Genomic DNA, 17,572 nt, shown 5'->3' with positions numbered 1-17,572 from the left:
TATATAGTTCTATTAAAAGTAGCTTTTATACTTTTAAAGCTGGGCACAGTGACTCATGCCTGTAATCCCAGTACTATGGGAGGCTGACGCGATCACTTGAGCCCAGGAGTTTGAGACCAGCCTAGGCAACATAGTGATATCTCATCTCTACAAAAAATAAAAAATAAAAAAAATTAGCTTAGTATAGTGATGTATGCCTGTAGACCCAGCTACTCGATAGGCTGAGGTGAGAGGATGGCTTGAGCTCAGGAATTCAAGACTGCAGTGGGCTATGATCATTGCACTCCAGCCTGGGCAACAAAACAAAGGTGAGATCCCCATCTCTAAAAAAAAAAAAAAAAAAGGTTCTTTTCTAGTGCAAAATAGCAGCATAGAAGCAAACTGGCTTTCCTTCCACCTGCAGAATACCAAAACCAAATATACAGCACTGAAGCTATCACCACCAGTATCCCAGATCGCAGTATAAGGAGGAGACAGTTTCTAGGGCCATGGAGAAGTGAAAAAAACTTAAAGCAGACAGTAAGAGAATTGTTCTTCCATATCTGCTTATCATTCTCCACAATCTGCCTGGCACCAAGTGAGCAGAAAAATTCCCCTGAGCTCAAGATTTTTACATTAGAAAAAGTGAGATTGAAGTGTACAACCAGCTTCTTTACCTTTTTGAGTTCTCTAGTAAGAGATTTGTCCCTGCCTCAACCCATAGGAAGCACTGAGAGTGGCTGAAGGAAAAAATATCACTGAGGATAGCCAGAGACAAAGAAGGATATAGGCAGAGACAAAGCCAGGTCCCAAGTGTGAACCCTTAGCCAGCATTCCCATCCTACTAGGATATCCCTGTCCTCTTTGGGACCCACCCACGGCTTCATTTGGAACAGGCAGCACTCTCAGTGTTTACTAGAACTGTGGCTTAAAGTGCCATCTAGTGCCAAAAAGGAAGCAGTGACATAGTGGGAAGAAAGAAGAAAGAATATCAACATGCAAATTGCAAATTACAAAGTATCTCTAGGTAAACATAACTAATAACCAAAAAAAGCCAAGCAGAGAAGACTGGAATAAATAATCCTTCAATACAAAGACATATACATTTACATCCACAAGACACAGTAGCAAATGGAACCATGACCTCTTCAAATGGATAAAACAAGGAATCAGTGACTGACCCCAACAATACTATGATGTGTGAACTCTCTGACCAAGAATTCAAAATAGCAGTTTTAAGAAAATTCTCCAAGACAGCCCAGACAATTCAGAAATTTATCAGAGAAATTTAACAAAGAGATCAAAATAATTAAGAAATTATGGGCACAGTGGCTCATATCTGTAATCCCAGTACTTTGGGAGGCCAAGGTAGGAGGATGGCTTGAGGCCAGGAGTTTTGAGACCAGTCTGGGCAACATAGTAAGACTCTGTCTCTACAGAAAATGAAAAAACTTAGTTGGTGTGTTGGCATACGCTTACAGACCCAGCTACTTTGGAGGCTGAGGTGGGAAGATCACATGAGCCCAGGAAGTCGAGGCTGCAGTGAGTCATGATTGTGCCACTATATTCCAGAATGGGTGGCAGAGTCAGACTCTGTCTCTAAAAGAAGAACAAAATAAAATACAACAGAAATCTGGGAACTCGGACGGGCGCAGGGGCTCATGCCTGTAATCCCAGCACTTTGGGAGACTGAGGCGGGCCAATCACGAGGTCAGAAGATTGAGACCATTGTGGCTAACACGATGAAACCCCCTCTCTGCTAAAAATAAAAAAAATTAGCTGGGCATGGTGGCAAGCGCCTATCATCCCAGCTACTTGGGAGACTGAGGCAGGAGAATCGCTTGAACCCGGGAGGCAGAGGTTGCAGTGAGCCGAGATCATGCCACTGCACTCCAGCCTGGGCGATGGAGCAAGACTCCATCTCAAGAAGAAAAAAAGAAATCTGGGAACTCTGAGAAATACATTTGCTGAACTAAAAAATTCATTAGAGGCTCTCAATAGCAGAAAGGATCAACAAAAGAAAGAATCAGTGAGCTTAAAGATACACTGTTTGAAAATGCACAGAGGAGAAAGAAAAGGAATGAAGATCTCCTACAAGATATAAAATATTACCTCAAAAGATTAAATCTAAGAATTGGTACTCAAGAGGGAGTAGAGCAAAAGCAAGGGGTAGAAAGCTTATTCAAAAAAATAATAGCAGTAGCTGGGAATGGTGGCTGACACTTGTAATCCCAGCACTCTGGGAAGCGGAGGTGGGTGATCACCTGAGGTCAGCAGTTCAAGACCAGCCTGGCCAACATGGTAAAACCCTGTCTCTACTAAAAATGTAAACAAATTAGCTGGGCGGGGTGGTGCATGCCTGTAATCCAAGGTACTTGGGAGGCTGTGGCAGGAGAATCGCTTGAACCCAGGAGTCAGAGGTTGCAGTGAGCTGAGATCACACCATTGCACTACAGCCTGGGCAACAAGAGCAAAACTTGGTCTCAAAAATAATAATTATAATAATAATAGCAGAAAATGTCCCAAAACTTAAGAAGAAGATATTTATGGCCAGAGAACACCAAACACATTTGACCCAAATAAAACCACCCCCAGGCATATAACAATAAAATAATAAAACTGTCCAAAGGTTATGGACAAAGAGAGGATCTTGAAAGGAGCAAGAGAAATGAAGCAAATAACATAAAATAGCTACAGTTCATCTGGCAACAGACTTCTCAATGGAAACTATACAGATAAGGAGGGAGTAGAATGAAAAAAAAAAAAATGCCAGGCTGGGTGTGGTGGCTCATGCCTGTAATCCAAACGCTTTGGGAGGCTGAAGCGGGTGCATCACTTGAGGCCAGGAGTTTGAGACAAGCCTGGCCAACATGATGAAACCCCTCTCTACTAAAAATATTTAACAATTAGCTGAGCGTGGTGGGATTTGCCTATAATCCCGGCTATTTGGGAGGCTGTGGCACGAGAATTGTTTGAACCTGAGAGGCACAGGTTGCGGTGAGCTGAGATTGCACCACTGCATTCCAGCCTGGCAGACAGAGTGAGACCCTGTCTCAGAAATAAAGGACTGGGCATGGTGGCTCACGCCTGTAATCCTAGCACTTTGGGAGACAGGGGCGGGTGGATCACCTGAGGTCAGGAGTTCAAGACCAGCCTGGCCAACATGGTGAAACTCCGTCTCTACTAAAAATACAAAAATTAGCTGAGTGTGGTGGCACGTGCCTGTAATCCCAGCTACTGGGGAGGCTGAGGCAGGACAATTGCTTGAACCAAGGAGGTGGAGGTCGCCGTGAGCCAAGATCACGCCACTTCACTCCAGCGTGAGTGACAGAGTGAGACCCTGTCTCAAAAAAAAAAAGAAAAAAATAGAGAAAAGAAAGAACTGGGCCAGGCATGGTGGCTCATGCCTGTAATCCCAGCACGTTGGGAGGCTGAGGCAGGTGAATCACCTGCGGTCAGAAGTTTGAGACCAGCCTGGCCAACACGGTAAAACCCCATCTCTACTAAAAATATAAAAAATTAGCTGGGCATGGTGGCAGACACCTGTAATCCCAGCTACTCAGCAGTCTGAGGCAGGAGAATCACTTGAACCAGGGAGGTGGAGGTTGCAGTGAGCCAAGATTGTGCCACTGCACTTCAGCCTGGGCAACAAGGGTGAAACTCTGTTTCAACATTAAAAAGAAAAAAGAAAAGAAAAGAAACTTGTTATATCTGTAAGATTTTTTTTGTGAGCTTTATGATAACCATAATGCAAAAACCTATAATAGATTCACCAAACTCAAAAAGCAATGGATTAAAACATACTACCAGAGAAAATCACTTAATCACAAAGGAAGACAGTAAGGAAGGGAAGAGTTACAAAACAACCAGAAAATAAGTAGCAAAATGCCAGTAGTTGTATTAGTCTGCTCTTGCACTGCTATAAGGAAATAACCGAGACTGGATAATTTACAAAGAAAGAGGTTTAATTGGCTCACAGTTTCACAGGCTGTATAGGAAGCATGGCTGAGGAGGCCTCAGGAAATTTTTTTTTTTTTTTTTGAGAGGGAGTCTTGCTTGTTACTCAGACTGGAGTGCAGTGGCACAATCTTGGCTCACTGCAACCTCCACCACCCAGGTTCACGCAATTCTCCTGTCTCAGCCTCCCAAGTAGTTGGGACTACAGGCACACGCCACCACTCCTGGCTAATTTTTGTATTTTTAGTAGAGATGGGGTTTCACCATATTGGTCAGGCTGGTCTTGAACTCCTGACCTCAGGTGATCCACCTGCCTTGACCTCCCAAAGTGCTGGGATTATAGGTGTGAGCCAGCACGCCTGGCCAGGAATCTTTTTTTTTTTTTTTTTTTTTGAGACGGAGTCTCGCTCTGTCGCCCAGGCTGGAGTGCAGTGGCCGCATCTCAGCTCACTGCAAGCTCCGCCTCCCGGGTTTACGCCATTCTCCTGCCTCAGCCTCCCGAGTAGCTGGGACTACAGGCGCCCGCCACCTCACCCGGCTAGTTTTTTGTATTTTTTAGTAGAGACGGGGTTTCATCGTATTAGCCAGGCTGGTCTCGATCTCCTGACCTTGTGATCCGCCCGTCTCGGCCTCCCAAAGTGCTGGGATTACAGGCTTGAGCCACCGCGCCCGGCCGCCAGGAATCTTTTAATGATGGCAGAAGGCAAAGGAGAAGCAGGCATATCTTACACGGCCAGAGCAGGAGGAAGAGAGACAGGGAAGGTGCCACATACTTTTTTTTGTTTTGTTTTGTTTTGTTTTGTTTTGTTTTTTTGAGACAGAGTCTCGCTTAGTCGCCCAGGCTGGAGTGCAGTGGCGCGATCTCGGCTCACTGCAAGCTCCGCCTCCCGGGTTCACGCCATTCTCCTGCCTCAGCCTCCCGAGTAGCTGGGACTACAGGCGCCCGCCGCCTCGCCCGGCTAATTTTTTGCATTTTTAGTAGAGACGGGGTTTCACAGTGTTAGCCAGGATGGTCTCGATCTCCTGACCTTGTGATCCGCCCGCCTCGGCCTCCCAAAGTGCTGGGATTACAGGCGTGAGCCACCGCGCCCGGCCGGTGCCACATACTTTTAAACAATCAAATCTTGTGAGTACTCACTATCACAAGAGCAGCACGAGGGGAAATCTGCCCCCAAGATCTAGTCACCTCCCATCAGGTCCTACCTCCAATGTTGGAGATTACAATTTGACATGAGATTGGGGTAGGGACACAAACCCAAGCCATATCAGTAGCAAATCCTTACTTATCAGTAATAACACAATGTGAATGGACTCACTTCTCCAAATAAAAGGCAGACAGTGGCTGAATGGATCAAGAAACAAGACTCAACTGTATGCTGCCTAGAAGAAACTTACTTCACTTGTAAGGACACATGGACTGAACATGAATGGGAAAAGATATTTCATGCAACTGGAAACCAGTATAGGAATAGCTGTCCTTAAAACAGACTATAAATCAAGGACTGTAAAAAGGAAACAAAGAAGTTTACTATATAAAGGGATCAATTCAGCCAGAGGAATTTATATAACAGTATAAATATCTATGCAGCCAACATTGGAACTCCCAGGTACATAAACATTAATAGATCCAAAGGGGCCGGGCACAGTGGCTCGCGCCTGTAATCCCAACACTTTGGGAGGCTGAGGTGGGAGGATTACCTGAGGTCAGGAGTTGAAGACCAGCCTGGCCAACATGGTGAAACCCCATGTCCAAAAAATGCCAAAATTAGCTGGGCATGATGGCAGGTGCCTGTAAGCCAGCTACTCGGGAGGCTGAGGCAGGAGAATCGCTTGAAGCTGGGAGGTGGAGGTTGCAGTGAGCCAAGATTGTGCTATTGCACTGCAGCCTGAGTGACAGAGTGAGACTCCATCTCAAAAAAAAAAAAAAATCTGAAGGGAGAGACACAATACAGTATTAGTATTGCAATACAATAATAGTAGGGGACTTCAACACCCCACTCTCAGTAATGGACGGATCATCCAGATAGAAAACCATAAAGAAACATCAGAGTTAAACTACACAGTAGACCAAAGAAGCCCAACTGACATTTACAGAACGTTTCACCCAAATAATCTAATGATATACCTCAAAGAACTAGAAAAGCGGGACAGACCAAATCCAACGTTAATAGAGGGAAAGAGGCTGGGCATGGTGGCTCACACCTGTAATCCCAGCACTTTGGGAGGCTAAAGCAGGTGGATCACGAGGTCAGGAGTTTGAGACCAGCCTGACCAACCTGGTGAAACCCCGTCTCTACTAAAAATACAAAAATGAGCTGGGTGTGGTGGCGTGCACCTGTAATCCCAGCTACTCAGGAGGCTGAGGCAGGAGAATCGCTTGAACCCGGGAGGCAGAGGTTGCAGTGAGCCAAGATCGCACCATTGCACTCCAGCCTGGGCAACAGAGAGGACTCCATCTCAAAAAATAAATAAAAGGGGCCGGGCGCGGTGGCTCACACCTGTAATCCCAGCACTTTGGGAGGCCGAGGCGGGCGGATCACAAGGTCAGCAGATCGAGACCACGGTGAAACCCCGTCTCTACTAAAAATACAAAAAATTAGCCGGGCGCAGTTGTGGGCGCCTGTAGTCCCAGCTACTCGGGAGGCTGAGGCAGGAGAATGGCGTGAACCCGGGAGGCGGAGCTTGCAGTGAGCCGAGATCGCGCCACTGCACTCCAGCCTGGGCGACAGAGCGAGACTCCGTCTCAAAAAAAAAAAAAAATAAATAAATAAATAAATAAATAAAAGGAAAGAAATAATAAAGATCAAGGCAGGGCCGGGCGCGGTGGCTCAAGCCTGTAATCCCAGCACTTTGGGAGGCCGAGACGGGTGGATCACGAGGTCAGGAGATCGAGACCATCCTGGCTAACACGGTGAAACCCCGTCTCCACTAAAAAATACGAAAAACTAGCCGGGCGAGGTGGCGGGCGCCTGTAGTCCCAGCTACTCCGGAGGCTGAGGCAGGAGAATGGCGTGAACCCGGGAGGCGGAGCTTGCAGTGAGCTGAGATCGCGCCACTGTACTCCAGCCTGGGTGACAGAGCAAGACTCTGTCTCAAAAAAAAAAAAAAAAAAAAAAAAAAGATCAAGGCAGGAATGAATGAAATTGAGACCCCAGGAAACCCAAACAAACAAGCCAGATTAATGAAATTAAAAGTTGACAAATTTAAAAGATACAATTGACAAACCTCTTAGACTAAGAAAAAAAGAGAAAAGGCCCAAATAAATTAGAAACAGAAGAGAAGGCATAACAACTGAGACCACAGAAATACAAGGAATCAGGCTAGGCGCGGTGGCTCATGCCTGTAATCCCAGCACTTTGGGAGGCCGAGGTGGACAGATTACCTGAAGTCAGGAGTTCGAGACCAAACTGACCAACATAGTGAAACCCTGTCTCTACTAAAAAACACAAAATTAGCCAGGCATGGTGTTGCATTCCTGTAATCCCAGCTACTTGGGAGGCTGAGGCAGGAGAATCACTTGAACCCAGGGGGCAGAGGTTGTGGTGAGCTGAGATCACACCATTGCACACCAGCTTGGACAAGAGTGAAACTCCATCTAAAAAGAAAAAGAAATACAATTGGCCAGGTGTGGTGGCGCACACCTGTAATCCCAGCACTTTGGGAGGCCAACGTGGGCGGATCACGAGGTCAGAGATTGAGACCATCCTGGCTAACACGGTGAAATCCCATCTCTAATAAAAATACAAAAAAATTAGCCAGGCATGGTGGCGGGTGCCTATAGTCTCAGCTACGTGGGAGACTGAGGCAGGAGAATGGTGTGAACCTGGGAGGTGGAGCTTGCAGTGAGCCGAGATTGCACCAGTGCACTCCAGCCTGGGCGTCAGAGCGAGACTCTGTCTCAAAAAAAAAAAAGAAATACAAAGAATCGTTAGACACCATTACAAACAATTATATGCCAACAAATTAGAAAACCTAGAAGTGAATAAATTCCTGAACACATACAGCCTACCAAGATTGAACCATGAAGAAATAGAAAAACTCAACAAACCAATATTGAGTAATGAGATCAAAGCCATAGTAAAAAGCCCCTTATCAAAAAAAAAAAAGAAAGAAAGAAAAAAGCCCAGTACCTGATGGCTTAAAGAGCTAATACCAATTTTACTCAAACTTCAAAAAAAAAAAAAAAAAAAAAAAAAATTGAGCAAAATATTGGAATACACATTTCTCAAAAGAAGACATAGAAATGGCCAACAAGTATATGAAAAAATGTTCAACATCACTAATCATGGATGGAAATGGACATCATGGAAATGGAAATCAAAATCACAATGAGATATCTCACCCTGTTTAGAATGGCTTTTATAAAAAAGACAGGGAATGTGGGATGCTGGTGAGGATGCAGAGAAAGGGGAACCCTTGAACACTGTTGGTGGGAATGTAAATTAGTATAGCCACTATGGAAAACTATGGAAGTTCCTCAAAAAACTAAAAATAGAACTACCATATGATCCAGCAATTCTGCTACTGGGTATATATCCAAAAGAAAGGAAATCAATATATCAAAGCAATATCTGTACTCTCATGTTTATTGTAGCACTAGTTACAATAGCCAAAATAAAAAGTGCCTATTGATCAGCAGGATGAATTATAGTTTAAAATAATCTATTGTAGAAAAAATTATTGTATATTTCACAATAGCTAGAAGAGAATAATTCAAATGTTTCTGGCATAAAGAAAAGATAAATATTGGCTGGGCATGATGGCTCATGCCTGTAATCCCAGCACTTTGGGAGGCTGAGGCGGGCGGATCACCTGAGGTCAGGAATTCAACACCAGCCTGGCCAACATGATGAAACCCTGTCTCTACTAAAAATACAAAAATTAACCGGGCATAGTAGCACGTGCCTGTAATCCCAGCTATTCAGGAGGCTGAGGCAGGAGAATCGCTTGAACCTGAGAGGTGGAGGTTGCAGTGAGCTGAGATCACAACATTGCACCCCAGTCTGGGTAAGAGTGAGACTGTCTTAAAAAATAATAAATAAATAAATATTTAAGGTGATGGATCTCTCAATTATACTGATTTGATCTTTACAAATTATATGAATATGTTAAATTATCACATGTACCCCCTGAAAATATGTGCATCTATGATATATCGATAAAAATTTTTATTTAAAAAGTAGCTTTGCTAATAAAGCACTTGACAGTGCTAATAAGGATTCGGTGAAACTGCGTATGTGTTGTGCAATGATGTAATACCTTAAAAGAAAAACTATATCTCTACTCACAGCACTTCTGATACCAAATGTGTGGAGCTTCCGCCCCCCCATATCAAACAATTTTCAATTTTCTGTGGACATGGAGTGTCCTGCAATATAATTCGGACACTACCTGGAGTTAGTGCAGAACCCACAGGTTGAGATCAGTCTTATTAAGACTGCCTCCACCACTTCAGATGCCATTGCAAGTAGGAGGTCCCTAGGTTACCCATGCCTTTTATCCAATTGGCCTGTAAATTAGGGGTTCCTTTTTTTTTTTTTTTTTTTTTTGAGACAGGGTCTCACTCTGTCACCCAGGCTGGAGTACAGTGGCACCGTCTCTGCTCACTGCAACCTCCGCCGCCCAGGTTCAAGCGATTCTCGTGCCTCAGCTTCTCAAGTAGCTGGGACTACAGGTGTGCGCCACCATACTCCATTAATTTTTGTATTTTTAGTACAGATGGGGTTTCACCATATTGGCCAGGCTGGTTTCAAACTCCTGGTCTCAAGCTATCTGTCCACCTCGGCCTCCCAAAGTGCTGGGATTATAGGCATGATTTTTTTCTTCTATTAGTAGCCTTATAAGTGGCTGTCTTAGTACATCTTTTGAATCAAGTTAACTGAAAATAAATAATGATATGGGTGGTCGATTTGTTCTAGGAACTAATGAGTAACCATTTGTGGTTTATTCTTATTACCTGGCTTGAGGTTTGTGATGATTTGTAACAATTTTTTACTGTACATATGAGCCTTAAGCATTTTGCATATAAGTTAACAAAGACTTTGTTTATGAGATGAGGTCTTTGTACTTAAGTTGCCTCTCTTCCAATTAAACCATAACACGGGGTTCCTATATTCAAAAGTTTCTTCATGATCTAATTGGCCCTGGTGAAAATTACGTTCCATATTAATGCAAGGTTCTAATACAATGGAGTAATTTTTTTTTTAATGAAAATTTTATTTAAAGTTTGGGGAAATGATTTAAGACTTCTAAGGGTGTTCTTTTTTTTTTGAGCTGGAGTCTCATTCTGTCACCCAGGCTGGAGTGCCGTGGTGCAATCTCGGCTCACTGCAACCTCCACCTCCCAGGTTCAAACGATTCTCCTGCCTCAGCCTCCTGAGTAGCTGGGATTACAGGCATGTGACATCATGCCTGGCTACTTTTTGTATTTTTAGTAGCGACGGGGTTTCACCATGTTGGTCAGGCTGGTCTTGAATTCCTGACCTCGTGATCCGCCCGCTTCGGCCTCCCAAAGTGCTGGGATTACAGGCGTGAGCCACTGCACCCGGCCTTCACCAGTGAGTGTTCTTTAAGAAAATAGTTTAGGTTGGGCGTGGTGGCTCACACCTGTAATCCCAGCACTTTGGGAGGCTAAGGTAGGAGGATCGCTTTAGGCCAGGAGTTCGAGACCAGCTTGGGCAACATAGGGAGACCCCCCCCCCACAAAAGAAAAAATTAGCCACACATGGTGGTGTATTCCTGTAGTCTTAGCTAATTGAGAAGCTGGAGTGGGAGGCTCACTTGACCCTGTGAGGTAGAAGCTGCAGTAAGTCATGATTGTGCCACTGCACTGCAGCACTCTTGCTCTGGGCAAGAGAGTGAGACCTTGTCTCAAAAAAAAAAAAAAGAGGCCGGGCGCGGTGGCTCAAGCCTGTAATCCCAGCGCTTTGGGAGGCCGAGACGGGCGGATCACGAGGTCAGGAGATCGAGACCATCCTGGCTAACCCCGTGAAACCCCGTCTCTACTAAAAAATACAAAAAACTAGCCGGGCGAGGTGGCGGGCGCCTGCAGTCCCAGCTACTCGGGAGGCTGAGGCAGGAGAATGGTGTAAACCCGGGAGGCGGAGCTTGCAGTGAGCTGAGATCCGGCCACTGCACTCCAGCCTGGGCGACAGAGCCAGACTCTGTCTCAAAAAAAAAAAAAAAAAAAAAAAAGAAAGTTTAGAAAAAATTATTTGTTCTGATGCACAAGGGATACAGAGAAAGGGAAAAATATATATTAACGTGATAAGGGATTCTTAGAGATCTGAGACAGATGAAGTCATGCAAGCAGTTACAGTTAATACAAGAAACTAGAACTATTTATGTTTGAAGATATTTTTTGAAAGGTTAGATTATTTTTCCCTGAGAAGTGCCCACTTGCACATTCTTACTTCCTGGTGGTTTTGATGGTAGTGAAGGTGAAGGTTAATATTTGGAGCTAGTGAGTGCACAGTTTGAGCTCACTTTTTTAGCCAGATAGGTATTTTTGTTACATGAGGTCTAAGGGAAAAAAAAAAAAAAAAAAAACTTACTAAGTGGGAAAATAAGTAGGAAAATATTACATATATGAGGTGAACAAAGTCGGGGGATGGTTTCTGGATGAAATTGTTCTACCTTGGATCATCAAGCATTAGTTAGATTCTCATAAGGAGCACGCAACTTAGATCCCTCGCATGCGCAGTTCACGATAGGGTTCACACTTATAAGAATGCAATGCTGCCGCTGATCTGACAGGAGGCAGAGCTCAGTTGGCAATGCTTGCTTGCCCGCTGCTCACCTCCTGCTGTGCTGCCCAGTTCCTAACAGGCCACAGGCTGGTACTGGTCTGTGGCCCGGGCTTTGGGGACCCCTATGTTAGACTGATCAAATATATAATAGCTAAGAGTAGACATTATAAAGTCAGAAGCTCCTTAAGCTTTTAAACCTGTAGCTTTTACTAAAATGTTGATCACAATGGCGCCATCTAAAATGAGAAGAGGGCAGAGTCTCAGGCCACAATGTGAAAAGACAGTAGTCAAAGATTAGTGCACATTACCTGGCAAGTTTCCAACAACTTTTTTCTAAGTTTAAAGAGCAAATAAATTTTTTTTCCCTTGAGATAAAAGTTACGTCCAAAAAGCAGAAGGAAAGAGACACATTTCTTTTTTTTTTTTTTTTTTTTTTTTGAGACGGAGTCTCGCTCTGTAGCCCAGGCTGGAGTGTAGTGGCCGGATCTCAGCTCACTGCAAGCTCCGCCTCCCGGGTTCACGCCGTTCTCCTGCCTCAGCCTCCCGAGTAGCTGGGACTACAGGCGCCAGCCACCTCGCCCGGCTAGTTTTTTGTATTTCTTAGTAGAGACGGGGTTTCACCGTGTTAGCCAGGATGGTCTCGATCTCCTGACCTCGTGATCCGCCCATCTCGGCCTCCCAAAGTGCTGGGATTACAGGCTTGAGCCACCGCGCCCGGCCAACACACATTTCTTCTTTATACTGTTATATACTAAAATGTTTCTTCTGCCTGGTGCAGTGGCTTGTGCCTGTAATACCAGCTACTAGGGAGGCTGAGGCAGGAGGGTCACTTGAGGCTAAGAGTTCAAGGCTGCAGTGAGCTGTGTTCACAAGTTTTAATTATTCTTAAAACAACTGTTTAAAATTTCTTTAAACTTGCTTCTTTATTCCTCTGTCTTTACTTTGGTTGGTATTTCAGTTAAGTTTTTGGTGTTCTCAAATTTTATCTAAATGGATAAACTATTAACATAGAACATAAACCCCAATTCTCCATTTCATTTTTCTCTTAGGCATGAATCGTACAAAACTCAATATAGAGCAATGTTTGTGATGAATTGTTCTATTAACAAAGAGGAGGTTCTAAGATATAAAGCCTCAGAGAACAGGAAGAAAAGGCGAGGCCATAAGAAGATGAGGTCTAACCAGGAAGATGCTGCCGAGAAGGCAGAGACAGATGTGGAAGAAATCTATCACCCAGTCATGTGCACTGAATGTTCCACTGAAGTGGCAGTCTATGACAAGGATGAAGTCTTTCATTTTTTCAATGTTTTAGCAAGCCATTCCTAAACAGCCCAACTGGCATTTAATTACCCAATACTGTATATAAGGCAAATATGGACAGTTACTTTCCTCCTGCCTGTTCATAAGTGACACTGAGGAAGCAGTGTTTCTCTTTATAAAGAAGAATAGTTGTCAGCCTTCATTCATCTCTTACATCTCTCACCCTCTCCTTTTCTTTTTTCCTTTGATTTCCCCCCCTTATTGATGAGACTGATTCATTCTGTTTTTGATGAACATTTGGAAATGGGGGGCTTTTTGTTAAGGCTCTTTAGAATTAAAATGTTATGGAATTATAAGCAATCTTTGTTTCTGAGTATTATTTTTACTTTGGATGTAGCTTTGATGTAATTAAACTGGAAACTCTTTCCTGAATTGTCTGTATTGTTTTTGCTAAGATGTATCTTTATTCACCTCCACCCCACAGGATGGAATGACAATATTTAGTAACTGTTACAATTGTGTGGAGTACGCCACTAGCCTTGGCTCCTGCCTGTAATCCCAGCACTTTGGGAGGTCAAGGGGGTGGATCAGGAGTTCAGGAGTTTAGGAGTTTGAGACCAGCCTGGCCAACATGGTGAAACCCTGTCGGTCTCTACTAAAAATAGAAAAATCAACTGGGCATGGTGGTACGCACCTGTAATTCCAGCTACTCAGGAGGCTGAGGCAGGAGAATTGCTTGAACCTGGGAGCCAGAGGTTGCAGTGAGCTGAGATCGTGCCACTGTACTCCAGCCTGGGTGACAGAGTAAGACTTTGTCTCAAAACAAACAACAAAGAAACAAACAATTGCATGGAGTAGGTACTGTCAGATACTTTAAGAAATAAAGGTCCTTCTCTGAAAAAAGAGGACACTTAGCAGTATTCTAAACTTAATGAATGCACATTTTAAAATATAAATTTATGGTGAGTTTAACTAGACTTAAACATTCTGGCGGGGCACGGTGGCTCACCACTGTAATCCCAGCACTTTGGGAGACATAGGTGGGCTGATCGCTTGAGGTCAGGAGTTCCAGGGCAGCCTGGCTAACATGGTGAAACCCCATTTCTACTAAATATACAAAAATTAGCCAGGCCTGGTGGTGGGCACCAGTAATCCCAGCTACTTAGGAGACTGAGGCAGGATGATCACTTGAACCTGGGGGGCAGAGGTTGCAATGAGCCGAGATTGTGCCACTTCATTCCCACGTGGGTAAGAAACGAAGACTCTGTCTCAAAAAAAAAAATTCTGCTGCCACCTCTTGTGCCTACTATTTATTCTGTTGCAAACAACCAAGATATAATTTTTTTTGGTATTAATATAAAAACCATCAGTGGCAGCTTGAGGGGAAATTGCATTGTAGGCATCTGTGTATTTTATTTTCAGTCTTTAAAAAAATGATATGGCCGGCCGGGCGCGGTGGCTCAAGCCTGTAATCCCAGCACTTTGGGAGGCCGAGACGGGTGGATCACGAGGTCGGGAGATCGAGACCATCCTGGCTAACACGGTGAAACCCCGTCTCTACTAAAAAATACAAAAAACTAGCCGGGCGAGGTGGCTGGCGCCTGTAGTCCCAGCTACTCGGGAGGCTGAGGCAGGAGAATAGCGTAAACCCGGGAGGCGGAGCTTGCAGTGAGCTGAGATCTGGCCACTGCACTCCAGTCTGGGCGACAGAGTGAGACTCCGTCTCAAAAAAAAAAAAATGATATGGCCGAATGCAGTGGCTCATGACTATAATTCCAGCACTTTGGGAGGCTGAGGAAGGAGGATTGCTCGAGCCCAGGAGTTCAAGACCAGCCTGGGCAACATGGCAAGACCCTGTATCTAAAAAAAAAAAAAATTAAAAATTAGCTAAACGTGGTGGTGTCTGCTTATAGTCTCAGCTACTTGGGAGGCTGAGGTGGGAGGATCACTTGAGCTTGGGAGACGAAGGCTGAATTGAGCTTTGATCATGCCACTGCATTCTAGCCTGGGTAACAGATTGAGGCCCTCTCTTAGAAATAAAAGAATGATATGATTTGGGCTGTTTCTTTCTTTCTTCCTCTTTTTTTCTAGACAGAGTCTCGCTCTGTCACCCAGGCTGGAGTGCAGTGGCGCGATCTCAGCTCACTGCAACCTACGCCTCCCAGGTTCAAGTGATTATCCTGCCTCACTCTCCTGAATAACTGGTACTACAGGCACGTGCCACCACGTCCGGCTAATTTTTTATATTTTTAGGAGAGGCAGGGTTTCACCATGTTAGCCAGGATAGTCTCGATCTCCTGACCTCGTGATCCACCTGCTTTGGCCTCCCAAAGTGCTGGGATTATAGATGTGAGCCACTGCACCTGGCCCTTTTTTTTTTTTTTTTTTTTTTTTTGAGACAGAGTCTCGATCTGTCGCCCAGGCTGGAGTGCAGTGGTCTGATCTCAACTCTCAGCTCACTGCAACCTCCACCTCCTGGGTAGCTGGGACACCTGGCTAATTTTTGTATTTTTAGTAGAGATGGGGTTTCACCATGTTGGCCAGGCTGGTCTTGAACTCCTGGCCCCAAGTGATCCACCTGCCTCGGCCTCCCAAAGTGCTGAGATTACAGGCAGGACAGCACTTGGCCTCTATTTTTTTATTTTGTTTATTTATTTATTTATATTTTTTAAGATAGAGTTTTGCTCTTGTGGCCCAGGCTGGAGTGCAAAGGCGTGATCTCAGCTCACTGCAACCTCTGCCTCCTGGGTTCAAGTGATTCTCCTGCCTCAGCCTCTCCAGTTGCTGAGATTACAGGTATGCACCACACCACCGAGCTTATTTTGTATTTTTAGTGGAGATGGGGTTTCACCATTTTGGCCATGTTGGTCTGGAACTCCTGACCTCAGGTGATTCACCTGCCTTGGCCTCCCAAAATGCTGGGATTACAGGCATGAGCCACCGTGCCCAGGCTATTTTTATTTTTTATACATTCTTTAAATGTTTCCATTTATAGCCAGGTGATACACTGCAGAATAGCACTTCCAGTCTATTCCTTGTAATCTGTGTTTGCCATATCGTACTTTGAAAGAGCTCCTGTATTACCGTCATTGCAAACCTTACTTCCTTTCCAGGTACCCGCCCAACAACCACCCCTCCATCGCACCCTCATCCCACTTCTACTGGAAATTTCTCAGTGGTTTTACACATAAACATCACTTTGGACTAGAACAGTGGTTCATGCCTATAATCATAGCACTTTGGGAGGCTGAGGCAGGAGGATCCCTTGAGCCCAGGAGTTTGAGGCCAGCCTGGTTAACAGGGAGACCCTATCTCTATATAGTACAAACACAAATAAAAAAAATCACCTGGGCCGGGCACAGTGGCTCACGCCTGTAATACCAGCACTTTGGGAGGCCGAGGTAGGCAGATCACGAGGTCAGGAGATCAAGACCATCCTGGCTAACACGGTGAAATCCCGTCTCTAATAAAAATACAAAACAGCCGGGCGTCGTAGCAGGTGCCTGTAGTTCCAGCTGCTCAGGAGGCTGAGGCAGGAGAATGGTGTGCATCTGGGAGGTGGAGTGTGCAGTGAGCCAAGATTGCACCACTGCACTCCAGCCTGGGCGACAGAGCGAGACTCCTTCTTAAAAAAAAAAAATCGGCCGGGCGCGGTGGCTCAAGCCTGTAATCCCAGCACTTTGGGAGGCCGAGACGGGCGGATCACGAGGTCAGGAGATCGAGACCATCCTGGCTAACACGGTGAAACCCCGTCTCTACTAAAAAATACAAAAAACTAGCCGGGCGAAGTGGCGGGCGCCTGTAGTCCCAGCTACTCGGGAGGCTGAGGCAGGAGAATGGCGTAAACCTGGGAGGCGGAGCTTGCAGTGAGCCGAGATCGCGCCACTGCACTCCAGCCTGGGTGACAGAGCCAGACTCCGACTCAAAAAAAAAAAAAAAAAATCACCTGGAGCAGACCATGTGCAATGGCTCATGCCTGTAATCCCAACACTTTGGAAGGCTGAGGTGGGTGGATCACCTGAGGTCAGGAGTTCAAGACCAGCCTGACCAACATGGGGAAACCTTGTCTCTACTAAAATAGAAAAATTAGCTGGGCATGGTGGCATGTGCCTATAATCCCAGCTACTCAGGAGGCTGAGGCAGAGAATCACTTGAACCCGGGAAGTGGAGGTTGCAGTGAGCCGAAATCGAACCACTACACTCTAGCCTAGGCAACAGAGCAAGACTCCATCTCAAAAAAAAAAAAAAAAAATCAGTTGGGTGTAGTGGCAGGTACCTGTAATCCCAGCTACTCAGGGAGGCTGAGGGAGGAGAATCGCTTGAACCTGGGAGGTGGAGGTTGCAGTGAGCTGAGATCATACCACTACACTCCAGCCTGGGCAACAGAGCAAGACTCCATCTCAGAAAAAAAAAAAAGTGAGGCAGCAAATCACAGTATATGAAGTTATAATTTGTGATCATCACAACATAAAGGAGAGGGAGATAGCTATATAGGAACAGGGTTTTATATGCTATTTAACCTCAGCTGATTTTTTTTTTTTTCTGAGACGGAGTTTCACTCTTGTTGCCCAGGCTGGAGTGCAATCTTGGCTCACCACAACCTCCCACTCCCAGGTTCAAGCGATTCT

At 45.1% G+C, this 17,572-nt stretch overlaps 1 protein-coding gene and 1 long non-coding RNA gene across 4 annotated transcripts in view; one reads left to right on the top strand and one right to left on the bottom strand.

The window, feature by feature from the left end:
- The window catches only part of EAPP (E2F associated phosphoprotein), a 30,842-nt gene extending 17,466 nt beyond the window's left edge, over window positions 1-13,376 (top strand). For 2 of the 3 annotated variants that reach the window (XM_028851490.2, XM_015143525.3), the window contains one exon: window positions 12,734-13,376. Coding sequence is in view for 1 of the 3 variants with exons in the window: in XM_015143525.3 (XP_014999011.1) it covers window positions 12,734-13,010 (277 nt within the window). In the remaining 2 variants the exon portion in view is untranslated. Of the gene's footprint in view, window positions 1-7,002; window positions 7,201-12,733 lie in introns of those variants that run through there. The other variant, XR_013396164.1, reaches the window with a different exon arrangement.
- On the bottom strand, window positions 12,540-17,094 carry LOC144330212 (uncharacterized). Its single transcript, XR_013396173.1, has 3 exons — window positions 16,867-17,094; window positions 15,842-16,569; window positions 12,540-13,451 (listed from the first exon to the last, which is right to left on the bottom strand). It is a non-coding gene; the product is annotated as an uncharacterized LOC144330212 (long non-coding RNA).
- Between the last annotated feature and the right edge of the window lie 478 nt (window positions 17,095-17,572).

This window comes from Macaca mulatta, chromosome 7, assembly GCF_049350105.2.
Source record: "Macaca mulatta isolate MMU2019108-1 chromosome 7, T2T-MMU8v2.0, whole genome shotgun sequence".
Classification (NCBI taxonomy): Eukaryota; Metazoa; Chordata; class Mammalia; order Primates; family Cercopithecidae; genus Macaca; species Macaca mulatta.
This window is presented reverse-complemented; position numbering and strand designations above follow the sequence as displayed.